The sequence below is a fragment of the Columba livia genome, chromosome 7 (assembly GCF_036013475.1).
Source record: "Columba livia isolate bColLiv1 breed racing homer chromosome 7, bColLiv1.pat.W.v2, whole genome shotgun sequence".
Classification (NCBI taxonomy): Eukaryota; Metazoa; Chordata; class Aves; order Columbiformes; family Columbidae; genus Columba; species Columba livia.
The window spans coordinates 14,386,398-14,414,085 of record NC_088608.1 but is presented as its reverse complement, the minus strand read 5'-3'; the positions used below and the strand labels follow the sequence as shown (position 1 = coordinate 14,414,085).

General features: G+C 38.7%; 1 protein-coding gene across 3 annotated transcripts in view; it reads right to left on the bottom strand.

The window, feature by feature from the left end:
* The window catches only part of CNTNAP5 (contactin associated protein family member 5), a 307,043-nt gene that overhangs the window by 124,848 nt on the left and 154,507 nt on the right, over positions 1-27,688 (bottom strand). For all 3 annotated transcript variants that reach the window (XR_010474008.1, XR_002408012.2, XM_021280776.2), the window contains exons 6-11: positions 25,579-25,782; positions 23,746-23,930; positions 20,679-20,822; positions 10,351-10,615; positions 7,518-7,667; positions 6,227-6,398 (exon numbers count right to left, since the gene is read on the bottom strand). Coding sequence is in view for 1 of the 3 variants with exons in the window: in XM_021280776.2 (XP_021136451.1) it covers positions 6,227-6,398; positions 7,518-7,667; positions 10,351-10,615; positions 20,679-20,822; positions 23,746-23,930; positions 25,579-25,782 (1,120 nt within the window). In the remaining 2 variants the exon portion in view is untranslated. The remainder of the gene's footprint in view (positions 1-6,226; positions 6,399-7,517; positions 7,668-10,350; positions 10,616-20,678; positions 20,823-23,745; positions 23,931-25,578; positions 25,783-27,688) is intronic.

Sequence of the window (27,688 nt, the reverse complement as noted above, 5' to 3'; positions counted from 1 at the left end):
CTCCTCAGACAATCTATACCATAGCTGCTTTCCCATACATCCAGGTCAGAAAAGATTATTATTTCCTTCTGTACTGCAGCAGCCTTTTACCACCTGAAGACCATTATGCTGCCATTCTTCAGCAATCTCTTTTCTGGTTAAAGAAACAGAGCTTAATCAATCTTTCTTTGCAGGGGCTGTTTTCTAGACCTGTTTGTGTCTTTTCATATAGACAGGGCCTTTCAAGAAAGACATCAAGCTCTAAATATGTTTGTAAACACCAGAAATTTACAAGTAAGAATGTTATTTAACCTAGGACAGGAAAACACCAAGTGGCAACCCTGGCTAGTGTTTACTTCACAAGTTATGCTCATTCCCTGCTGCTCTTCACTAGGACACATTTGCCCACCTGTTTCACTCACTAGATCTTGTTTGTATTTCAAGATTTGTAGAACTGCCAGTTGAACCAAGTTTTAAAACAAAGGCTTTATATGGTAAGAGCTTGGTATTTCAGTATCAATGCTATGGTGCGGGGGTCCTGCTTAGATCAGGAGAACGGCAGCAAGCATGTTTCCCTTCTAAGCCAACAGGGGAAAACACTGCAAGAAGAAAATAGCAACTGATCTAAGTTTACAGCTCATCACAACACTGAATATACCCCAGGTTAGAGAATCAATATTAGCACTAGACAAACCAATACTTTTGTTACCATTATCCTGAAGAAACAGGTTACGGTTTGTCAGTTTGAGAAGGAATAAGAAGACTCAACTCTGCATTCTGCCACATGCACATGCTAGCTAGGGAAAGGAAGCACTGGTACCCCTAGGGACAGCAGCCTTGTGCCTTTCATCAGTGTTAAAATGACTGAAAGAAGAGCTCTCTGCCAGCCCAGCTGCCTGCTGCACTACATGCAGCTGTGATTTCTTACCCTGCTAAGTGAGAAGTTTCTCTAACCACATCCATAACCCATTTCTAGGATGCTGTTTGACAGGGTCAAGAAGTCTGTAAAATACTGAGGAGGGAAATGCATGAGCAAAGACGCTATTAGGAAAAAAACCACATCCTGTTGTGGTAGGTGGTTTTTTTGTTTGTTTTTGTTTTGTTTTGTTTGTTTGTTTGTTTTTCTCTCAAAACCAAAAGTACTTAAGAAAGTCTTTTCAGCTTGTAGCTATAAAGCACCTAACACGCTACCTGCAGATGCAGGACAGGGATCCTGGCCATACGCTTAAAGCTAGAGACTTTGTGAAGCTCAAGAGAGTGAATCCCTTCTGATTTACAGCATCTATGAGAAGCAAATGAATTTATTATGCTGTTTGCTACCATCCCTTGACTCTGATGTCCTCCCTACAGATTAAGGGTCAAATACACAAAGCATTATTCTGTTTTCATTAGACTTTCTTACTGCTCAGGCTTTCTGCTGGAAGATTTTATGTTTAATATGTCACCCCCAGAAGATGCCTCCCTTCCCAAAAATATTTACAGTGCAAAACACCAGGAGTGAGGGCTGTGCATTCCCTGTAGCCATTAGTTTAATCTATATCACTCTGAAGAAAAAATAAATTCAAAGAGAGCCTACATTTATTTTTTTGGGCATATGCCAGATGGCATTTGGTCAGACATAGTCAACATAGTACATGTACTGCTGCAAAAGACTGCACAGGTACTCAAAGATCTCTGTTTCCCTCCCCAGCAAGAAGTCTATGAATCCACAGACTTACTGACACCTTCGCTTCCAGACATCTCTGCCTTGCTACATTCTACTCTGTACCATGCCATAGAAGGGAAATGCCAGCACACTGTAAGAAATTATATTTTCTGACTTATTAATTCAGTGTATTGCAAACAATCCCTGATATGCCCCTGCACTCCTAACCAAGCAGAAATTCTGAAAAGGCAACAACAAAAAGGGATAAAATTAAATAAACTTCCTTTTAAATATGGAGCGGACCTCCATAGCTTAGCAGGATATTGTCTCATTTTTCCTTTACCTCTCACTGGAATTGGAATAAATTCATTGAAGGCAGGTATGACCTCTAACACTTTGTAACAGGAGCAGTGCAAGCACCACACTGCAACATTCTCAAAAAAGACTGAGCATTTGGAAAATCACAGCAAATATACATACTACAAACAAAAGAAAAAAAATGGTTAGCTGGATTACCAGTGGGCAGGCAGTAGGGATAATGCCAAGAGTCCTACAAATGCATCACTACAGGATGATGCTTCCTCCTACAGATTCTGCTTTCTTGTTCCACAAGACATTGGAAACATTTTGCAGGAACGGTTTTTCTTGAAGAAGATGTAGAAGGGAATACATCACTACTTGTCAGGGCTTGAGGAGCAAACACAGCTCTAATATGAACAGATCAGGGAAGCCTCTCTTTGCACAGGATGTGCCACCCAAGGACAACATGTAGATATCGTGCAAGAGGATGGCAAATCAGAGGCAACTCCAAATGCAGCAGTAGGAACATTAGTGATGCTAGTACTACAGCTGAGGGCTAGAAACAGGCAATCTCTCAATAGATGGTGCTAACTAGCCTTCTTCCATCATCGGGACAGTCCATATTGCTGTGTTCAAACACAGATTGTACAATATCTTAACATCCTACTGAAAACACAGGAGACATTAGTTTTCTGTGTGTTATCTGCTAATCCCAGCTCTCTCAGGTACATGCTGAACTGTCCACTCAGCCAGGACCAGAGCAGTTAGTGGGTGGCCTCATTCACAGGATCCCTGAGGCTGCACAGAGCCTCTGGAGGTCTCTGGCAAGAGTCCCCTGATCAAAGCACAGTTGGCAACAGGATCAAGTTCACTTGCGTCTGCAAAATTATTTTCACTTGGCACTGTCTCCGTAGCTATCAAATGGAAAGAGGACAAAACTCTATATCCGTATGGAGATACCTATTTTTTGTGTGAACTCTTTGTCAGCTTGGCTAATGACAGGGCACTTATTTCCTAAGAAATAATTACAGAAGTGTGGAAATAACAAATACAGGGAGACGAAGGCATTCATGGAAAATTCACTTGAGTGCAGCAATAGTCCAAATACTAGAGATAAGATCTAATGAGATATTAAGGCTTAGTCCCTCAGATGGGTCAATTTAAATTAAGAGAGGCTCATTGCTTTATACAGTGAATCCTGCGGTGTGTCTGTGCGTGTGTATAATATGCACACAATTAGATTCTCTCTCAAAAGCATACTGCAGGCATCAATATTAGTCCTGTTTACTATCTCTCAAAACAAAGTCATTAATTCTCTTTTTAGGAGTCACCACAAGTTGCAGTGAGCTGCCTAACTACTGCTTTCAAGAGCCCAGGTCTAAATAAGTTTGGCCCACCAGCCTGTAACAAATCAACTGCTTTCTAAATAGCGGAATATTCCTCAAAAGAGGTTTTTTGCTTAGATAACTAAGACTAATGTCCCATTTACATGTTAATTAAGAGACAAAATTCCCAAATGCGTTAAAAATTACAAAAACACATGCTTTACAGTGCACACAGCAATAAATCTTATAATTAAGAAAGGGGAGATCGCATTTCTCTGAGAAGATGCTTTTACAGAATCTTAATGCTCCTTTTATAGAGAGAACGAGCAGCTGGATATTGCACGCCTGGAGCCAGATACCAACTTTCCAGTAGTCCAGAGCTGCACTGATACTGAACACTAGTGGAACCACGGTGAATAGCTGAATTACAGTGACTGGAGGTGTCAGACATTTTGTGCAATCAACCAATTTGAACCAGATTTGAAAATATACTCAAGGGTACACTGTGCAGATTAGACAGCAATAAGTCTTTAGGATTTAATTAAAATCTCCTGTTCTCCTAGACTTTCCATGTATAGTTTCTCCTGACCAATTATGCCATTGTATAGGCTTGCAGAACCTAAAATCTTCAGAAGTGGTTAGGAAGAACACACACCACAAATACTTTCTTGTTCAGGCTTTCTCCAGCTCAGCCACTTGCTTAGGGTCAACTGTGTTGGCAAAATACCACAAAGGATTTATCTCTTGTCTGAATTTTCCTTATTTTCTTTGAATTTCATCCCTCTTTCCAGCTGTCCCTTCCTGCTATGACCACTCCTGACTTCAGTACTGCACCAATAGTACTTTACCCTGTGAAACTTTGAGCAGCTTTTGTAATTTCCTAAAATCTGTTCTGTAGATTTAACCTCCCTCAAGTCTGTGCCCCAAGTGTATAAATTGTGTTATATGATTTAGACAAAAAAAAAAAAAAAAATCCAAAAATCTTTCCTCCTTCCATGCAAAACAGCTTCAGCACAGTTATGGGAGTTATTAGACAGGGAGAGAGAGCACAGGGTGTTTCACTGAAGGAGAAAGCTGCAACCTCCATGGCACCACTGAGCCTCTCATCCTTCCATGATGAAGGGAATTTCTGACCTTGAGCCCAATGCCTTCTCTTACTGTAGGCTTCTCTCTTGCCCTTCAGGGCACCTCCACTGATACACCAACTCCAGCCATAAGAGAATCACTTTTGCCCATTTTTTTTTTATTTTTTTATTTTTTTTTTAAAGTCTACTCTGTTTTTGTCATCATATCTACTATATGATCTAGGTAAATCAAATCTAACATATGATCTTAACTATTACAGAGAATAACTACTATGGATCTACCTAGATCACATAGTGCAGACAAATAAATTTAAGGATATCCAGACACCCACACTGGAAGAGAGTGCTTTAATCTTCACTAGAAAATGAATAATTTATGTTTAGATGTGTAATATATTGAAGGCAATGATTTTGTAAAGCACCATGATTTTTATTATGTTTGGATCCTTGCCCTAGGTAGTTGTGTGGTATGATCACCGACTGATGCTTGTTGTCCTTGGGACACTGAAGATGAGAAAGACACTTGCAGTAGAACCATAGATTCTAGCCTAGACCTGGTGACAATGACCCATAGCACCTCTACGTCATAACAGAATATTTCTCTTCTGTTCCAATATAGAAATATAAAAGTTCCCTTTGAGTGGTTCACTGGATCTTAAAGAATCTGTTTTTCCAAGAAAACAGCAAAATACTTTCTTTCACTTAATTCTCAGGAAAGTTTACATTTTACTTCTTTTTGTTAAGTCAGCTGCATGTTACCAATTCCATCTACCATTTCAGGTACACCAACTGTGAAATTATGTCCCCCTGAACTCAGTCACTGTTAAACATGGAAACAGGTTTGATCAGCAGAGTCAGTGTTGTCTCTATACAAGTTAACAAGCATGAGCATGTAAAGATGAGCACGAAGGTCTCACATAACAGAGATTATGCTCACTTTTCAAAAGATCACAGCCACAGCGGGCTGATCCCTCCTACACTAAACAATAGTAGAGATGTCTCTAACCAACATGTCTGAAACAAATACATTAAATGCTTAAGCTTTTCTAACTATTTCCAAAAGCAACCTTTCTATTCTCTTAACTATCCCAAGCACATCATATTTTCCACCACTTGCATTTACATTTTTCAGATCTTAGCTAGATTAAAAAAAATAAAATAAACACAGAGTCTAGTATTCCACATACTAACTTCAAAGTACACATTTGCAGAGATAATTCGAAAATATTTAGACACTAAAAATCCATAGGAAGCAAAGGAGAAATTACGAAATACTTTGATTGGTTGCTTATTTCCTCTCTGCTCTTTATGAGAAAATCAGGTTTTCCTGACAGGTTTCAGCTCAGGAAGGATTCAAATAAGTTTTTGAACTGAAATGTGTCTTTCATATAGACCATTTAATCATTATATCGTCTTACTGAATGGGCAGTATGTTGCATGAGGTGCACCATATCTTCATTATAAACATGCTATGCTGTAATGGCTAATAAGAAAAATTGCAAATTATCTACTTAAGCAAAAACAGATAGCATATTAAGGGGATAACATGTTCTGATGAATCAAATATTTTTTTCTTCTCTTTCATTTCCCTCTAAAACTTCAAAGCAATCAAATGTTGTTTATGCATAAAATTTATTCCTTTCACCAATCTGTATTTTGATTAAATTTGCATACTCTATTTCCTACAAGTCAATGTGGAGAGAACCTCACGTAATTGAAACCATTTCCCCTACAGTCCTCCTATCTTCGCTGTAATATTTTATATTAGTAGCTCTGTTATGCCTAATATCAGTAATGTTGGCATATTAGAATTTTCACTTAATGCAACCTGTATTTATAAACCACTGTGATGGAAAAAAGAACAAATACAAGAAAGAGGAAACAATAATTACCTGTCTTTGATGCCACACAGATCCATGTGTAAATCACTAAAATTCCCCAGGGAGCCTTGCTGAACTAAAATGAGGTCCTTGGGCTGGTTATCAATAAAGATGAGCCTCATACAGCCTTGAAAAGCAGTAATGGGATTTAAACATCGGGAATCAGTGAAATTGTCAGGGCACCCTGTGGGAAAAAGAGAAAAGGTGGAGAAGAATATTGGAATGTTCATCTATTTCTGCTGGGATTTCCTGGTGCAAGAACTCAGAGGCTCATTATTCCAAGTGTTTTTATTCCTTGTGCTACATAACCTTCTGTGTTATAAATCCCCCAGTAAGGAAAAAAAAAAAAAAAAAAGAGGGAAAAAGAGGGGAAAAAAAAAGGAATCAGAATATGAGATTTTAACGTGTGCTAAGCAAAAACAAAATGTGATTTTTTTTTTTCATCTTCTTTACACTCCACAGTTAATAGTAACTGATTCCCATCAAAAAGCTGTGCATACTGTAAAATCATTATGGGTTAAATTCTGATGCAGAGAATATGCACAGAATAAAAGGATGAAATCCCGTGGACAGCAAGTAAGAAAACCATTTGTATTTTGAGCTTCTCAGTATTTGGACAGCCCTGAGATCCAAAGCCTCCTGTGCATCCTCAGTGTTGTATCCAGAGGGTTCATTGAGATCAGAGCCTCACTGTGGTAAGCACTACACAGAAATATATTAGATAAAAATATGATAGGTTATTACAATCTCTTTATTTAAATTAATGTTTGTACTCCAAAAAGCAGAAGGTAGTATTTTTCAAGACTGTTCTTTCCATTTTCAAAATTTAACTAAATCTACATCAATTTCCTTGGGAGCACAGTGCCTAAATATCTTTGTAGATCTGAGCCATATGTCAATTAAGCTCTGAAGTCTAAATCACTGAGCCTGATCAGGACAGTGATATTTACAGGAATATTAATAATGCTAATAGTCCTCAGGCCTTTTGCCTAGAAAAAAGACACTTGTGGCTAATAGAGCTATGCAGCTTTTGCATGTTTTGCCAAACAGATATAAGTACCCATTGGTTACCACTATTAATAGTCCACTTTTACAGCCATGTTAGCAGTTCTGCTCGTTCTCTCTTTGCCAGGGTTGATCTTCTCACAGCACTGTATGCACTAAAACTCAATAGGTATCTAAAATCAGTTATAACAAATTTTCTCTTAGCTGCAAACAGAGTGCACCTGGGGAGACCTCAATGGTGAGCACCCAAGGATCTAGACCATAAAAATGTGTCCTGCATCTGTATGAAACAACTTACCTCCAAAATAGTAGCTATTCCCAGAGTAGATCCTGGAGACTGTGGTTGCGTGGCTAGCAGTGGCAGCATTGTTGTCCAGCGTCAGGGTAATGCGATGTCTTCTGGCATTGATATTAACAGAATGCCAAAGCCCATCATGGAGATTTGTTCCTGGCAAAAATCAAGTACAAAGAGTGAAAAAGAGGTTCCAGAGACAACAGAATTCTTCAAACCTTCCTTTGCTTTCACCTTGTGACCACAAACATGCAGCTGCCCCCAGAACAGGGAAAACTGGCAGCTGAAAAGTATGCATTGCCTCTGGAAAAAAACTGGCATAGAAGAAAAGTCCAAAGAAGCAGCAAGCTTTTTGAGAGTAAGTAAGAATCATCTCACATTTTCAATCTAACCGGCTTCTGGTACTGCAGGCACTCACTAAGCTAGCAGGGCCCTTTGTCTTACTGGTAGCAACTACTACCATTTTGTGGATGTTTATGTCTTATTTTCAGTCTGTTGGTAAATGCTTATAGCTCACAGGAGTCTTCAGAGGAGGTCTCTATTGAGCTTCTCATACAAAACACATGCCTGAGATTGCAGAGGATTAAATTCAGTGAGACAGTCATACCCTCTCTCAGGCTCTAATATGAAACCCAACAAACCCCAGTAGGCATCAGTAGGATCTGTGTTTCTTAAAACCCTTCAGCACTAAGGTAGCATGCAGTCTTATTGATGGCTGTACCTATTGAAGGCTGATGGCCTTTCTATATTGGATTTTGACATGGATCTTGTGAGAGCTGGGGTTGTTGCTCTGACCAGGAATCTATGAAGGTACATGAGCGATTATGGTACTGGGTAGCCTCTTTCTCTTCTAGACACTTGTGCAAAGGGGGGAAATAACCTCTCTGTCTCCTTATTCTGAAAATCAGTGTTGCATCTTGTGGCTCTTGAAATAACACCACACAGCTACAAAGAAACTCCACATCCTCTGTCTGACAGCCATGAAAAATCAGTGGGCAAGCGTCTGAGCTCGCACACAGTGGTGCAGATCAAAAGTAACTTAATTACAGTTCAAAATACACTGCCCTTAGGCTGGAGTCACTAAGACCAGGAACAGACAACTAGTATTTACTCCCCTCACTAGAGGAATATTTTTTGTAACTGTAGCTTTCAGAAAATAAAAACAAACGAGCACTTTGTGACACAAAGAGGTGTGAGAACAGTTTAAAAGAAAATAAAAAAAAAATGTGGGTGTTATTTATATGAAAAGTCATTTCATTATGAATTTGAAATTGAGACAATTTTCACAGTAATGGCTGTTAACACATGCACAATATCCATAGAATAAGAGGCCATTTTCCCAGGAGGAAAAAAAAAGAAAAAAAGATGATTTTTCAACTAGAACAAGTCCATTTTGAAGTGAAATATGTTGCTGTAGTTTGAAAAGATGTCAAAACAAAATACGTCCAATTTGGGGCAAAAATAGGTCCATTCTTGATCAAGTAGGAGTTTATTGTGAGTACCTGACATCTGCAGAACATAGCACTTGCAATTTCTGCATATTTTTCCTATGTAAGTAGCCAGTTGGCAGTGTTTTAGATAGCACCAAAGACTGGGCTCAGGTTCATGATTTCAGAACTACATAAAAACAAATACACCCAAACAAATATTGACATGGTCTCAGCTTTGTCAACAATTTAATTAGGATTGCAATAAAGGCTAGAAAGTCAGTTTTCAGCATTCATTTGCAGCAAGCTAAGGCTATAACAATCTGCATGAATAAGGATAGATACAGGGCTGCCTCATTTTATATTGTAAAGGGGAATGAAACACGCATATGGAACAGCTCTGCTTTGACAACTCTCTCAGATTTTATCTCTGCTTCTTTTAATAGACACATCTGCCCTCTTTTAGTCTGTATTGGGAATATTTTAATATTACACATTTTTAAACAGCTGCTCTTTTAGAAAATACTATTATTACTATTATTATATAGTTCCACCTCAATTCCATCAGTCTTTTACTTATCCACCTTTGGAAACTGAGTATTCAACACATGCAGAAAATTTCCCTGTCTCCCACCTGGCACAGCTGCAGAGCAGCAAGGGATCCACAGAAGCCCTGGTCTAAGAATGTTTCTGTTTGAGATGCCAACATGGCTTACATAGGTCACAGTGGGACAGCAGCTGGGACGCTCTGGCCCTGCCTCTGTTGTACAGTCTGAAACTGTATCCCTGTTTTCTCAGGGAGCCAATGCATAGCTATTCTGCTAAGTGTTTACAAGCAATTACCTCCGAATGTTAGGTCAGAGAGGCAATCCCATTTCGCCCTCTCACATCCTGCCAGCTGCACAAAGCAGCTGGCAGACTGGCTGAGAAGGCCAGAGAGGTATCGTGAGGAGAGGAAGCCCATGGTCAAGTCTCTCTTCTGAACAGAGCACAAAGGGAGAATGTAAAGCTACAGTCAGAGGAAGCAAATCAGCTCTGAAGGTGCCTTGACTTGTGCTGGGGAATGGTGCAGCAGCTGAGTTGCTTCCTAGCTGACTTCAGCACAATCTGAGGACAGGTAACAGGAAGGTCTTCATGTGACCTGACTGAAGAAAATTTAGCGTGACTGCTTAAGAACACAGAGGCTGAGATAATTGTCAGGTAGACTGAGTCTGGAGATCTCAGGATGCCAACTTTCCATGCTTAGATCTACCTCAGGGTGCACAGAGTGACTCTGCTACTGAAATGCAAAAGAAAATTTGAGAAGAGAAAGAAAGATTGGGTCCTTCCTTATTTCACCATCCTTTTATCCTATGGGGTTGCACCTTTGTATTCTAGAGGGGTACAGATGAGAGTAGACAAAACTAAAGTACCTTCACTGATTTCCACTGGGTTCTCTGTCTCTTTCTGAATAAGCAGTGTCAGTCTCCCACTATGGAGGTAAACCAAGAGAGGTCCTGAATTTTCAGACAATTTGGTGAACAGAAGTAAGCCATCTTTATTCCATGTTCGAAACTGGAAGCTGACTGACAAACCATCAATTTGAGGAGTGCCGGGTAGTAACAAGTAGCTTCGACTGGCACTGATGAAGGTGATAGGAACAATTTGTGGTTCAGAGCAGGAAAATGTCACGTTCCCCTGCAAATAATAAAAATCAAACATTATCAACATAGCTTTTGTTTTTTTTTGTTTCCAGACATCCAAATACATCTATAGTTAAATAAGCTCATGGGGTTCCTAATGGCCCTCAAGGTTGAAATAGGTATTGTTATTCAGACACAAATCTTTGGAATTTATTGCAAAATATATCTGTCCATCCTGGGAAAACACATCTGACTTCAAAATTTTACTTGAACCCTAAATAGGGGAAGTGGAATCAAAAATCAAAACCTTAATTCTTAGAAGGATTTAAACATGTCCAAGTGTCTTCTATCAAGACCATGCCTAGGTGCAGAAGGGCTCATTTCATAGCCCAGACAGACCATCTCCACATGGCCACATCTGCTTTGCATTTCCCATCTCCTTTCATTTCAAGTTCAAGTTTATCTTTATATCAATAAAATCAAATTCATTCAGATCTATGTTACTTCAGGAACTGACAATTAAGGAATCACAAGTTTGCTTGAACCTTCATGAGCTGCAGGTTATGATACAAATGTTGTGTGTTAGCTCTGCACTGACGGGACTACAGGAGTGTGAACAAGGCAATGTGCAAGTGAAAAAATAAAACATTCTTCAGTGCACATGAATCCTAACAAACAGACTAGATTTTTTTTTATTTTTATTTTTTTTTTCTAAATATGAGCCAAAATGCAGCCATTGATGACAGTATTATTTTGCTCATTTACACCAACACTGCATAACCTTAAAAGTAAAAAAGCTCTTATCTACTTCATTCTACTACATGGGACCAAACAAGAGGCAAGTTCCCTAAGTTTATTTCAAATATTCAACAGATAATTTGCTGTAGCAGTACTGTTTGTGTTTTGTTTTACCCAAAGTGATGCAGCCTTGTGCTACTTAAAATAATAAAAGTTAACTTAAGAATAATAGTACAAATAATTGAAAATAATTCTTCTGAAAATATTTCAAAATTCATAAGAAAACCCAAAGAAAAATCATTTGAACACCATACTTATAGTGGAATGAAACTCTAGCGAGATTTCCTGGCCAGTTCTAGGCCTCCTGGTTTCCCAGGCACTTTGTGAGGAATTATTAAAACATTACATACTCGGCAAGCGTGATGAAATCCAATGCTATCTAAATGCCAAACTTAATTGATTATCTCAGTCATTCAGCTCTGAAATCCATGGTGTTATTTGCCCAGGAGTTCAGCACATTTACTCAAAATGTTCAGTAGAATCTGTACAAGCGTGTACCATAGTAGTTTGTAGATGAAATTACTTCTTTGCTTTGTTCATCCACTGTAGCCTACCCAACCAGGTCATTCAAACCATTCAATAAAACCTTGACAAGCTCAGACACACTTAAGGAGCCATGTCTTCCAAAGCTACTCCAGGAGATTGTTCCAGCCAGCTTGCTTTGAACTAGGCTGCTTTGTAAAATACCAACTGGAATCTGATAAAGCCATTGGATTAAAAGGCTTTCTCCATAGTACTGCATCTCATCAGAGATGCTACCTCACTCTAACAGGATGATTATAATGAAGAGCACTTGATGGATGTGTAGGAAGTTGCACAGTGCTTGGGGAATTCCTCTCTGAAATCTCAGACAGCTGATGGAACTGTTCCCTATCACTTTCAAATGTCTTTCTAGCCTTTATTTGAAGACGAAAAATTAATGAAGTGCCAGAAAGACAAAGTTATCACTGGATTAAACAATCCTTGATAGATCTATAGCTATATCTAGCCATTTATATATTTCCTGCCCTGTTAGGTGCAGAATGCTATGTAACAGATTTTGCAATGGCAAAAGGTGTTGATGGGTATACAAAATTAGAATGAGTCTTGTGATATAATCCAAAGCTTATCCAAACTTAACATCAGCCAAAGTAGATGGAAAGTAGAAGAAAAAGAATTCGTTCTCAGCCTTTTAAATGTTTCTATTTCCTGATGGGCTTTGCATAAAAGATGCCACGGGCTTTGTATTTTTTTGTTACTGCTGTTATATTTACATTGAATTCATGATAAATTACAGAAAACAAAGAGAGACAACTGCATTGATATAAACAAGTATTGTTAACTTTCTCTAGAGTTTTTTAAAGGTTTAGATATTTAAAATGCTGATGACAAATTTTCTTTGGAATTTTAGACATTTACACTGATGCAAGTAACTTCACACAAAGTAGTAAGACATTTACAGATCTAATACACACATCACAGCTTCCCCTAAACCTGCATCTGATCAGGAGTATTTTGTTTTAATTGGCAGCAGTTCTGGAACTCTCCAGGGTACACGGAAGACTTCTGGCAGACACTCGATTTTACAACTGAACCCAGTTTAACCGAAAAGTAAAACATCATTGGCTAGGAAATAGGATAAGAAGAGTCTAATCCCTAGAGAAAATATAGGAGATGCTCAGCTCTACCCAGCTGCTGGAACTCCCACTATCATGTGATGTTTGAGAATCCCATTGAGTCCATCATCTCCAGGCTGATTAATGACTCCTCTAATAAGCAGTGAAATCTTTCCAAGACATTTCTTAGTGTTCATACAAGAGAAACCTTCTGAACTTAGAAATGCAATGGAGATATTTGCATTTTTTTCACTGGCTGCCATGACACTTGTCTCAAAAAGAGTGCAAGCACCCTAGATTTCTGCAGGCAGGGCATGGTTGCAGAGGTGGTTCTTATTCAAGTAAGATGTTGAATGAACAGGTGACAACATGTTACAACATTTGAAGGAAGAATCGGAGCCTTTCCTATTAAAAAGAGAATGGAAGAACACAGTCGCTAAGTGATGAGGATAAAAGTGGATTACACAGAAAATCCTCTGAGCCATAAGCCTTATCCAAAACTGACTGGGGTCTTTCCAGTGACTTCTGCAGGACTTCGGTAAAACTTTTATAACTTTAATGAACCATTTTAGTCTTTTCTGGCCTTTCTTCATGTTGTATTATACACTGTTGAATGAGGATAGAAGGCTGCTACAGGACCACAGTCAGGGCAATTGTTGAGAAGTTTCCTATACATCCCCCTCGCTCTCAGAGAATACTAATCAAAGGTAATATGTACTTGGGAAACTATTCAAACTGACATCTGAACTGAAATCCTCAACATTTAGCCTACCAAAGGACATCAGCCAAGATCACAGCTTGAACAGGAAGAACAATAAATGAGTATTTCTGAGCTCTCGTTCTACCTGCAGGTTAGAACATCAAGTGGACACTTATTTTCCTCATTAATCACTCTATCCAATAAAAAGGATATCTTGTTTTCTGCAGAGGGCTGGAAAGGAAGATTTCATATGACAGTTAAGGGAACTAAAATCCCAGGCCTGGCTGAAATACAAATGTGGGTAAACTGGCAATAATATCTCCAGCTTGGAAATTGGAGGACTATTTTTGTCTGTGAAGAGACTGAGGTTGCAGAAAAATTGGCAAAGAGAGTAACAGAGGAAAAAGGTGACCTCTGATGCAATTTTAAAAGGATAAAATGAAAGATTGTAATTCAGCTCTGTGCAGCTGAATTGTAAGAATGGAAGAGGTTCCTCTAAATCCCATTTTTAAATTAACTGCCCCAAGCAGAACAGATGTTAGGAGACCCACGTAGATTACAAGTACTTCTCAAGACATTGCTAAGCATTGAACAGAATGTAAATCAAAGTGATATACCAGCCCCAGCCTACTGACATACCGGTGCAAACTGATGCCAAACAGAATGCGGGAGCACCAAGACCCATGGTGTTACTTGAGCTAGGACTAGTCCACTGAGTGAGCAACTAGCCCATCCCGAGAGCAGGGCTCATACTTTAAGAGAAGTTCCTCTACTGAGGTAGGTTTGTCTTTCTCTGAGCAAAATTTCATCATGGATATCTGAAAGCTTTCACGATCCAAGTTTAACCGAAATGAAAATACCTTTGTGACAGAGAGCTGCCCTGTGTTTAGTCACTCTAGGTATCATGTATGCTGATAAAAAGTTAACTATTTATCACACTGGTTTAGGTTGTTCCATTAAGATAATGTTCCTATGTGGAAAAAAGTAGCATTAAAAAAAAAAAAAAAAAAAGAAAAAAAGAAAAAAAACCCAAACAAACAAAATATCAAGACAAACTAACAAACAAACAAACAAAACCAACAATGCTTTGAAAAGGCATTGTCAACATGACATAGTCAACCATGAGATGCTTGGCTAGAGATTTCTGGATGTTCTTTATTTCTGACTCCTAAGCTATGTCACTGGACAAAAGTCGAACAAAGCATTTTACCATTTTCATGCCCATAGTAACTGTATATTATTGTTTCATTATATGGTACAATAGCTAAGAGTTGCTGATAAAAGATGGCAACAGATAGAGAGCTAATTTGGAAAAAAAAAAAAAAAATCATACATCATTTCTCAGAGAGGCAGGAAAAGGAAAAAAGAGCACAAGAGGAAACACAAAAGAAATCCAGAGTGTTTAATATTTTCCTTCCTTTGAACAAGAAGCAGGAATAAAGCCAGCCTTTCAAATTCACCTTATCAGAAGTGAATTAGATGTCTTAGATCAAACTGACAAATTAGTATAATTCAAGCAGAATTTTTGTTCCAGTGCAAGGTATCCTGATCTACAGCTTATTAGGTTTTATTACATGGAACAAAACACAGCTGCAAGGAGATTTTTTGTTAGTATTATTATTACTATGAAAACAGACTTACATCTATGTTAAAATAGAAAAGTGCATAGAAAGCAATTCTTATCAGCTTTTTTTTAATTAGTTATCATTATTAGATTTTCTTCAAGTCCAATCATCTGTGTATCATAACACAGCACCAGCCTAAATTGTTGGTATAAACTGCACACAGAATCACAGAATGTTAGAGATTGGAAGGGACCTTGAAAGATCATCTAGTCCAATCCCCCTGCTGGAGCAGGACACTGCAGGCTCTTGACTGTGATGGGGTCAGCTTGCTCCTTTCTGTTACGCCAGGCAGCCAAGTAACAAGCAGTTCCCAGGACCCCAGCAACTACACTAAAACCTTAGAAAAAGACATTTAAACCTCAGATTTACAGCAAATTACATTCTCCCCTATTTTCCTTACTCCCTGCTAACTCCTATGACAATTATTAGCCATCTTTCTTGCTCTCCTACAGGGACTTACAGCCTTATCACCTCCTGCCTTGAAAGATTCTCCTTTGCTCAGCAGGTACTAACGGCCCTATTCACTCATTTTGACTATCCAGATAATGTAATAAATTAAACTCTGAACAACTATTTCTAACCTGTAATTTGCTGAAAGCTGATGCCTCTCAGAAAGGCCCTGTTTGCTCAGAAGCATGTTTTTTTTTCCCCACATATGTCAACTAGTCTTACAAAAAAATATGGTCTCTCTCCCCCGAAGACTTACTTCACTTATGGTCATCACAACTATCAAAATCCTAACACAAAGAATCTTCTATATCAAGAAAAGGAGAGTTTAATATTGCAGGGAGAGGGTGGATTAAATATTTACAGACTGAAAGTCTTTGGAATTGTAAACAAAGCCTACTGAAATCGATGTGAAAACTATAATTTAAACAGACTTTATTTCAAGACCTTGACTGAGATGACACATTTAATTTGATCCGAAACAACCTCCTTATACTGTTCAGGAACAATACCATGGGACCTTAAAATGAATGCTGTTTATATAGACTTTGTTACTATACCACAGTGAAGGTAGTGTATGAAGGAAACCTGTCTGAAGACCCAGAGAGCAGACAGGAAGACAGAAAAAAACCCTAAAAAGCTATTTTTACAGGAACCAAGTATTTCTGGAATATGAGTTCACCTACTTTATTTACAGAACAGCAAATTCAGTATTCTTTTTAACGTGTACATGTGACTCACACTTTCATTAAACTGGACTCTTTTTTAAAAAAATAAATTTAACTTAGTCCTATAGGAAGTTTTGAAAAATGTCATTAAATAGTTCCAACAGTTTTTATTTATGTATATAGTTCTGTATGTATATATTTATGCATATATTTATATATTTATGTATAGTCTGATCACAATGCAAAAACTAATGAAAAAAAAAAATCTAACTCCTGCTTCTCCAGACCCTAGTAAGGGCCTTCACAAATCAGCAGCCTGATATTCACAGATGTATCAACACTTGCAATAACACTTTGGTAGAATGAGACGTGCAGACAAGGAAATTCCTCTCAAGATGAAGGTATCTCAAATCAGCTTAATAAAATAGCATGTTTAGATTCTCTATAAAGGGAATGGATTATTAGTTTACATTCTCCTGTCACTAGGTATCTTTCCTTGCTCTTTGATGCTGGCAATTGGTTATTTCCCCTGAGGCGCTACAGTGATGCATTTACATGTCACCACATCCCAGATTCAACATGGCAGGCTGACGTAAAAATTCAAGCATATCTGAGGGCTAACAACTTCTGCCTTAGAAATATCCTGAGTTTCTCTCAAGTCAGTGCAGGGTTTGCTCTGCTAAATAAAAATACAACTCTAATTCCTGTTAGCCAAAGGTAACGGAAGGGAAAGGGGGATAGGGTTTTCAGTTTCACTGACTACATAAGGTAGAACGTTGAGAAGATCCAATACTGCATCTTTTCATGACCTTTTCATTTCTTTTCTTCAGCTAGACAGCTTCTTATTTGGACATCCCAAATAAGTGACATATGAAATGACATAAGACCCTGACCACGGATCACATTGGAGTAGTTTCTAAAGATGCAATCTGAATCTAGGAGCAGGTGTTCAGGACACCATAGGTATTTTCAGGATACTATATCTATTTCTCTCTTAACTACTCCCTCAGCCAGATGTATTTAGTAATTCTCAATGGATTTCTCTTCCTAGAAGTTGTCCCACCTCCTCCTGTACTATATATGTTCTTAACAAGTTCAAAATCCTTCAAGGAAGATTTCACCATCCCACACATCAACAGATCAAATACCCTTTTGTTTCTTGTAAATGTTGCTCCCAGCATACTTTCCTGCCCCTAACTACTTGCTAAGGAAGCACAAGCAACTGCTGTACATTTTCTCCTTATAGGCAGTCTGCACTTCTTTTGTGCTGAGAAGACAGTTAGTAAATAGGGCAGATCTTTAGATTATTATTTTAAAGCATTTGCAGAGTCTTCCCAAGGGTCCAGCCCTACAATCATGACAGTAGTAATTACAGAAATTTGACTTCTCATAACCTCTTGCAATTAAAAACCTTAATTGCTTCAGAGAGCAAATAAAAGTACCCCTATCATTTTGCCACACTCAACAATCTAAGGGAAGAAAAAAAAAAATAAAAGAAAACACCAACCGAACAAAAATAAACCAAAACCCTCACAGCAACAAAAAAAACCCACAACATACCATCAGGGAGAGAAGAAACCCCAGAGAGAAGACAGATAGCCTGTCCAAATAGATCGGGCTGCCACATAGAGAGGTTAAGTATCAGGCAATATAAAAATGAAATTCTGAAGGCTAGTTCCAGTTCAAAGAGACAGGCAGCCTCGTTATCTTGAGATGTCTTCTCAAGGGGATTTATTGCAAGTCTGACAACTGCAAATGAGTTACAGAAAAGAGGCAGAATGATAATCACAACCACTACCTAAGAGTACAATACATAGTACAGTACTCAATAACAGGTTGTTATTGACAACCTGTAGCTTCTTCCTCTGACTTTAAATGGAGCTGATTTGGGACCATTCTTTATATGGATGTGGAACTACTTCATAAGAGGAAATCTATACCTCCAAAGTTGATGTATCTTTCTCCTGCTTGTGTGAAAGATGTCAACAGTAAATAAAACAAAGTTGACGGGTATGAAAATACACAAGTTTGGATCACTTAATGTGTCAATGTTCACAAAGGGACAGAGAATGAATCAGGGACTGAGTGTTAAAGTCTGCCTCCATTTTGGAGGCAAAAACTTGTGTCTCTGAGCATTTATGTCTCTCTAATCCTAAACTGGACAGTTTGTCCTCAGATATCTTTTGTTAGGAGATAAAGGTGTTTTGGGCCCTAACAATGCACAACCATCTCTGGTGATCTCCAGCTTGGGGAGGGGGAACACACGTACACACCACATTGCTGAAAGAAGTGATTCCAAGTCCCTGCTATATTTAATTATTCTTCTGTACTGTTCATTTCATCCTATTTTCATTCCAGACAACATTAGAAACTACAAAGACACAAAGCAGGAAGCTTGCAGCTTCCTGGGGATATGGATTGTTTCTTGAAAACCTCAATGAACTTTGAGTAAAAGTATTTAGTGCAGAGGAAGGCTGGCAGGCAAAAGACTACATTTAGGAAGAACAAGTTATTTTAATTTGAGTAAGTAAATTGCTAAGAAGTGGGGAAAAGCAGGAAGATGGGAGAGAGAGATCAAGCTGTGAAAGCTGGAAGTACCTGAGAGTTGCTAGAGGAGATAAACAGCTGCAATAGAAAGGATGTTGGAAAACAACAGACTTATGGAGGCTGTTTCCTACAGAAGGATGTTCACCTAAGATTATGAGGAGTTGTGAGTGTGGCAAACTTTCCATGCACTTTGCATACACAAGTGTCACAGACACAGCACATAATAGCTCATAAATCTTGCAAAATGTGGTACAGCAGCCAGCCTTCATCAACTATTACATTAAAATCATCGCTTTTGTGAGGGAGATTGAAGGATGAGGGCACATCCCGTCTATCTTAAATTGACAAAAGGGGCAGGATTCCTAGACCTTCAATCTAGCATTGACTGAATCAAGTGTTGTGATAACAGAGTTTCATTGCTTGGGGCCATGTTATACCCAGACAATACTCTTCATTTTTTTGTTGTTGTTTCTTTTTTTTTTTTTTTTTTTTTTTTCTCCCCTTTAGGAAGGCCTAACCATTACCCAGCTGGTAAAACAAGCAATGACCTAAGAAGCAGATCAGGGCTCTTTCTTCCCCTTAGGAAATAAGGTGAGGGGAAGAGCAATTTAACACAGTTCATAAGATTTGTTCCTTAGAGTCCTGAGTCAGAGCAACCAAACTTGAGGTTATTAAAGCAAAGTATCTTAGTCCCAGGCCAGGGGAGCATCCCTGAAGCAGTTCTGACTGTCAGCAACACAATGCAGGACTTCTCACCCATCACCTTTCCATTTGCCATTTTCCTGTGTATTCAGCCTTGCCCTAGGCAGGGAAAGTGAGGAAAGGATTTGTGGTCTTCTGGCTTGCTTCATTTGTAGCTTCAGACTGTTTATACACATTACTACCAACTAGAAAATGCCATGAGAACCAGAAGCAGTTTCACCTCCATGTTCTCCAAAGGCACAATCTCAGACAAAAGGCAGATATCTAAGTGTGGTGCAGGAGCGAGGCACAAGTTAAACAAAGAGCTGTTTTTTTTACAATTTGTCAAAGCTGCATGGGAGTGCACCGTTCCCTCCTCTTATGAAATAAAATGTTCTTTATTTTGCCTATGATATACTTATACGTATCTTTAATTTTGGACATCATTAGATGTGAAGTTACATTAATGTTAACAGGCTGAATAAGACTGTAGTTGCTTCTGCTTTACGCCTACTTTCCCACATTTAGAGACACTAGTATCAGGTTAATGGCTTTTAGAACTGCCAATACACTGAGTATAAGAGGCAGCACAAAGGAGAATATTGCCAATAATAAAAGAAAAGTTTATTCTTCTTTACAATACAAAAAAAAAATAGCAGAACAAAATTTTGCTACTACTGTACTCCACAACAATGATGGGGAATGGTTGAGAAATTTTCTTTCATCTGGGTTAATCAGAGGAAAGAAAAAAAAAAAAGTCTCTATGACTTCTATCATGCCATCAAAAAGACACATTTTAGTCTTGGAAAAGGAATTAAAAGTTTTCTCCAAACAAATTCTAATACAACTGGAAAGTAAATAAATGATTTAATTTCCAGATTTGCCTCTCAATAACTCTCACCACAGCAGCCAGCACTGGCTGGTGTTAGCCTCAGCAATATTTTAACAAGCTAATTATGCCCACAGCTATCTAAATCTGAACTCCACTTATTCATTACAGCCAGCAGCACCAACAGCATGGAAGTAAAGAATTAAAACATACTTTATTGTTTCTTACCACAGTATAGATCTGAGGTTTGCGCCTTTTTGCCAGGTCAATTATATTGACTCCGTTGTAATAAAGGTTCTCAATGCACCCATGGAAATTTTTCCTCTGAAAGGTTCCTGGTTTTCCCGGGACAGGAATCCCTCCGAAACTGAGCTTTTATAAAGAATAAGAACAGTATTTAGTTATCACCCAAAAAAACAAGACAGCAGAGCCCCACTCCATGCACCCAGCCAGGATTTTATCCAAGAACCAAGTCACATTAACAGCAACGTCTCAAAGCACCACGCAGGACCTAGCTGCCAAACAGGGAATTACAGACTGTACAGCATTACAGCTGTTTGGTCTAAAATACTCGCACAAGGTGTTTGGGACTGAGCAGTGTAATGGAGAAGTTCTGCAGGTTACACATTTAAACAAAACTTCTGCTGTGTTGTTGTCTAAATACTGAAAGATGTTAGTATTGTGCAGATTACAACTCATCATTCATCTGGAGGGACGAAAGTCCTAGAAGGACAAGGAGCCTAAAAAAATAAAGCCTCCAAAATGCTCAGAGTACAATTACTTTAGATTCCTAAGGAGAAAACAAACAAACAAAAATAAAACATGAACCATAAAAACACAAAAATCAAGCCACATGACCCAAAAAACTTCTGATAACCCTATTTGCATTTTTCAGATAACAGAGCTTGTTTCTACTTATCTTCCCTGAACTTTTTGGCAAAGTCTTACTGGTGGTACCACTGGGTTTTTATTAATTTTTCGCATCACAGCAAGGAGCATAATGAGTGCTATAATACAGGTGGGGATCCTGTAGCCAGCACACCTCACAGTGCTTCCAGTGCGTCAGGAGTTGTGCTGCAATCCTACTGCACCCACTGCAGCGAGGACACACACTGCTGTGCGGCACTGCTGCCACGCTGATGGCTGCTGATACCTGGTCAGCCTTATTCCTCTGTCACTACTCCTAACAGCTTGCCTCAGCTCATTATGGCAAAAATAAAGGGAAAATTTGGAATTATTTTTCTTCCCACTCCACCTAACATGCTGGGATACATAAGCAAATGAAACCTCCCTGAATAACCTTGAAAATAATTCTCTGAAAACAAGTCCTTGACGAACTTGCACCTCAGTTGTATTAATTGATCTCTTCAGAAAAATAAAAAGTGAACAGACTTCTACTTTACATCACTTGCAGGTTTCTTATTGGCATGAGGACTTATGGGGTAGCAATGTTTCTTTCCAGGGAGAATCATTAGTCCTTAAAACACCAGACCTTCCTTTTTTCATATTCTATTCTTAAGGTCTGTTGCTTGGGGACTCTGTACTGGGTCTTAAAACCAGAAGAAAAAATTCAATATACATTATACCACTGCATTCTTAAGAAAACAGTTTCCATTGTGATTGGTAATAACTTTAACTACCAAACTAATGGTTTTGTTACCCTCGTTAAGGCCTTTAATCCCTGAAGTGTGCTGAGAGAAACTTTCAGTAGACGTCATGGCTGTAATGTTGAATTGAAAGATTGCCCCATTGCAAAAGGAAAGAAAACACACGGTGTGAAAATTAAGCACAAGGGGCCAGGACTGAGTGTCACAGAGGTCAGTCATGATGCTGACCTGCAACAACTGAAAATCTGCTCTATCATATGTCCTGTTTTGGAACATCTGGAAAAATGTTCTGCAAATTATATTGGAGCCTGAAATTTTCCTATTTGGCATCAACCTTGTAGCAAGAAGCAAGGAATTTTATTGCTTTTGAAATTTGCAAAGCTGCTCCATTATTTGGCTTTTCTCAACTTCATTTAAATAGCAGTTACAACTTTGGCCCTTGCTAGTTCAGTTTGAAGTTGTTCCAGAATCTCACTGCCCAAATTGTTAGGACCTTTTTCCTACTTCCCTACTAAAAGTGCTCATGTTTTGGTATAGAAGAATTCAGCAGTGTCAGGGGACAGGTACCACTCTCTGCATCCTGCTTTGTGAAATGCAAAATGGGAAATTTGACTGGAACATGAGAGGAGCAGAGAGCAAATACCTGCCATTGCTGAGCTGTCTGCTCTTGTCCCTTGGGTGTGCTGAAAATCGATCCTTTCTAGAGAAATTAATCCAAAGTGCAGAGGGGAAACTTGTGGTCTCTTAAGCAATGAACCGTGAGAGCTCAATGCATCCAGACAGGGTGATGGCTCTGACTGTGCAAGCATGACCCTGTGCCTTGTGAGCTAGCAAGACTCAGTAGACAAGTGCATGGGGATGAAAATGAACACGAATAATTTGCAAGCAGTTGTACATTGGTGGGGGAAACAGATGTTAACTGGCTTGCATATAGATGTGATTTTTAGGCATTTTTTTACCCACTATCAGCTGTAAGCATTGAACTGCTGGAGTGATATAAACTGCACCCTGCCACACCTTGGCCTCGTCACAGGGGAGCACACCAGCCTCGGGTTTTCTGGGCAGGAAGGAAGTTTCCTCTGCTCGATCCTTCCTTGACTGAGGTGATCTGGTTCCCTAGACCAGCATCGCAACCCCAGATGTGAAGGGACCTGGGTCAAAGCTAGCTGTCTCAACAGCCATGCTCAGAATCTTCCATTCCTAGAGTCTTTAGCTGCCCACTTCCATGTGGACAGCTGTAAACTGAGTATGTGGTGGCTGCACAGAGGCACAACTCAGACCTGGTATCCCCATGGCCAGGACAATCAGATGCTGGGATAATGCACAATTATGCCATTAAAATAATACTGGAGATGATGACACAGCACCACTCCCTACAGATAAGTGCAGTTTCTCTCTCCAGACTTTATTAGAACCCAGGTAATACCTTTTAGTTTAGTTCAAAGTCTGTTGTACTTTGAAGTGTAAGCATAGTATTTGCCCAGAGACTGAGACTCTTATCCATAAACTTGCACTTACATAGCCTACGTTTGTTAACTATGAAAGGAGCTCTCTGGGAAAGAAATATTAAATAAAGAAAAGATCTTTGCTAGAAAGAAACAGCTCACAGGGTGGTTGTTTTCTGCCACGTTCATTTTATACCAATTCAGCCTCATCTCTCATGTTATAATATAAAGGACTTCACACACCTCATAATCAATATCCAAGTGATCTGAATCCCCCTTTGTTCGGAAATGCTGGGTGTGTTTGTCCACTGTGAAGTTCACTTGCTTGTTGAAGCGCTCTATGAGAACCGAATGCCATTGCTGGTCATCCAGGAGGCTGCCCAGGGTGACAGACGTGTGGCTGTTACTGAAGTGTAGGTTAGAGTCCCCTGGAGAGGCAGAAGACAACAGAGTTACCTCCAGGCCCTTGACTGAAGGATGGGGAACATAGAGCAATGGTCTTAGATGCAAACTGGAACTCTCTCCATTAGAAACAGACACTTGATAAAGTGTGCCTTGGATTCTTTGGATCTCTTATAGATATATGCCTCTATACACACACGCACACATACACACATTTCTTTCCCCACAATACCTGTAGAAATCCAGGAGGTTTTTCTGATGCTGTACCCACACATTGCAGCATGCAGGGGTCACCACTCTGCCTGTCCCCTTGCTTCTGCTGGGCATTCAAGGCCCTGGTGTTTTAAGAGCTCCCTTCAGGTTGCACCAAAATCTCCTGTCAATTCACCTTAACAGACCACTCCTAACCCTTCAGTTTCAACTATGTGCTTTTTGTATTTTAACAAGAAAATTGCACATGTCCATTCTCAGGGAAAAATAGCCACAAGTCAATGAAGCAACAGGAACTCAAGTGTTTTGTTTAGCTCAAAAAAAATGTTAAACCTGGCCTAGATATCCAAAAGTTTACATCGAGTCATAAAAATACTTAGGCCCTAACCCTGGTGATTTCAAGCACTCTTCTGTTTTCCAGCTGGATACACATCTGAACACTTCAGAGCCTCTCATTGAAAGAGAGTCTGTGTCCTTTTTCTATATTCAAACAGAATGGAGAGAACACATGCTCAAAAACTGTCAAGTAAGATGCAAGCAAATTCAAGAGCAGATATCAAAATCCTTGCCCATGACACGTGAATGCACAGAAGACTTGAAATGGCTAAATTCTGTACATTTGTGGCTAGTGCTGAAAGAAAAATCCTCTTATCTCAAACTGTGTATTCACAATGGCATCTCCTCTGGAAGAAGTAACATAATCTATTTAACTATACCATATTATTATGTTAGCGTGAAGCATTTGTAACAGTAGGACAAGACAATGGAGTCAAAGACTCCCACATTCAGAGGCTCGGGATGTAGCTACTTGGTCCAAATAACATATAAATACCAAGTCAGAGAAATTATGTATTTTCATTTTCTACTATTTGATTAACTAACTAAATAAAAAGAAATAAAATACTAGCTGGAGACTAAACAACTAATGAGCTTATGTAAAATGAAATCCAATGTTTTAACCAGGATATTGGCATTTAAATTCTGTATTCTCAGTTGTGATCACAGGATTGAAAAAATAAGACCTTTTGCACTCTAAACCAAACTTCCTGGCAATACTATTAATAAAAATAATAACAAAAAAAAAAAGTAAGGAGTGGAAGAAACAGAACATTTTTCTTTTCAAGTCACTTCTTGAAAACTTCATCAAGTAAAAGTCAAAACTTCAAAAATAGGCATTGAGCAGCTCAGACTTGGTCAGCACTGGGTAGAAAAGCCGAGGTCTCTTCTCGTCTCAGCTATCATGTCCCGCATGACATCAGTCAAGCCTATTCTCTTTTGCTATTTGCCTATTCTCCCACCTTCTCTGACCAGTATTTAAGCCATGAGCTGAGGCACACAGCACATTTTGTTGATCTCAAATGAAGTTTCTAGATACTACCTAGTATAAATAATAGATTCACAAAAGCAAACCAAGATAATCCTTATTAAAGTAGCATACAAACCAATAATCTTAATTACCCTTACCCAGACTGATGTGCAAGGAGAGCTTCCCTTTCTGCAGTTCTAAGGTGATGTAGTCTCCACGCTGCCCTTCTCCATGGAATAAGACTCCATCCCCCTGCATGCTCTTGAACTTCAAGGAAACCACATCTTTGAAAGTGCTCATAAGCTTCTGATTGAACCTGTAGAGGAGTGAACTTCTGCCATCAAAGTCTGCAATATCTGACTCTGGGGAAAAAAAATTGCAAAATGAAGAGGAGAGGCAGCATCATGAGGGAAACTATATTTTTTCAGTATCTTTTCAAATATCACTTGGACCCAGGTATTCTGAGAAGCATACATTCACAGGATGTACATGGCATGTGGGCAACAACTTTCCACCCACTTCCATTCCTCTCCCTCTCTTTGAGTAAAGGGAACAGAACACTAGGGATAAAACCAGGACTTCTCTGCCCTTGTCCTCCTCTCTCTCATGCAAGATTGCTTTCTCACTCAACTTTTTAGAACAGGCTCCTTCCACTGCATTCAGACCTCCAGAGCAACACCTAGGATGTTATTCATTACTTTGAACGCTTCAGTTCTCGCTTCATTTTTCGTAGCTACACAAGCACCTCTTGAGCTGTTTCTGCATGTTGGCCATGCCTGCATCCACCTTCGCATCCAAATAAGCATCATCTTAGCCTCTGAGGGTCGGCTGCTTGTTTGTGATGAGCATTTATCAACCATGTTTCTGCATGCAAATTGACTAGGCTGGCAGAAACAGTCAAATATCAATTCAAAAAGCTTTTGAAGGGATTTCATGGGAACTGGGCATCTAAACTGATTATACACCTTTGAAAATCCTATTAGAAACATATTTTCCCCTTCAGCCAGCCTCTAAAACACAATCATTGTGATGGGAAACAAGCTTTCAACTCTTCAGCTGCAGTTAATGTTTCCTTTGGCAACAGTACCCTGCTGTACTCTATTTGTTTTATGAAGTGATACTTTAAGCAAAATCCACTTTTAATAAAATTTTAAAAAATATCTATATGACCAGAAGACTTCGGGTATCTTTAAATACTTTAAAATAATATGTTGTTTTCAAACATGTGACTGACATATATAAATGCAATTCTAGCTTCTATCCAAATGTAATTTGGAACAAATTATGGATAAAATACCTATGTGGAATAACAAAACTGTAAATTGATATTTCCTACTGTTAAGAAAAATATTAAAAAATAATAACAGCAGACAATGAAGAATCTGAACAAAGGTTTACTAAAGTTGGTGATTTAAGCCACATAAGCTCCCTTGAGAGTTCGTCTATCCTTTTGAGCATTAATTGTAGTTCATTTGCCCCTCCTTAAAACAGAAATAATATGGGTTACATTTTTCTCCTTTTTCATTTTTTAAACTGGACCAATATTTAAATATTGAAATTATTATAAGTTCAGAAAATAAAAGACCTGCTAATGATTTGTTACCATGGAAAATACCATTGATCAGTTTGGCAGGCCAGTATGACAGTTTGTAGACAAGTTTGATGGCATACTTGAAAACTTACAGGATGCTCAAAATTTAAATTTGACGCAAAAGTCTGTCACTTCAAAACTAGCTCCATTCCAAATCAAAAGACAACTGATTATTTTTTATGAGAATAAAACTACAAAGAAATTCAACCCTGGGAAAAATTCAGTCCACAAAAAACAAAGACCAACTTCTCATCTATGATGTTAGCATTATAACATGTTGTTTAGCATCATATGCATAACAGTTGCTAGCTTAGGAAGTATCGTGAATACCAAAGTATTCATGCCATCTGGTTTTACTGTTTTTTACTTCTGAATTAGGTGTTCAGAAACAGCTCCTTCAAAATTGCCGACTTCCCTCTATTGACAGTTTGACTGCCATTTTCTATAAAGGGAATTAAATTCATAGTTTAGTTCTTATGATTTTCCCCTAGCTACACTGAACACTTCAATTTGTTTAAAGTAAATTGCAAGTGTATCATAAAAATGGTTTCATTTCAACACAGGCAGGAATTAGGAAATGGCCTATAAAGAAGTTACAGTCTTTGATTTCCAGTGCATTTTGCAGTTCAAGTTGGTTTTCCTCCTAGCTCTCAAACACAAAGATACTGTAAGAGAGC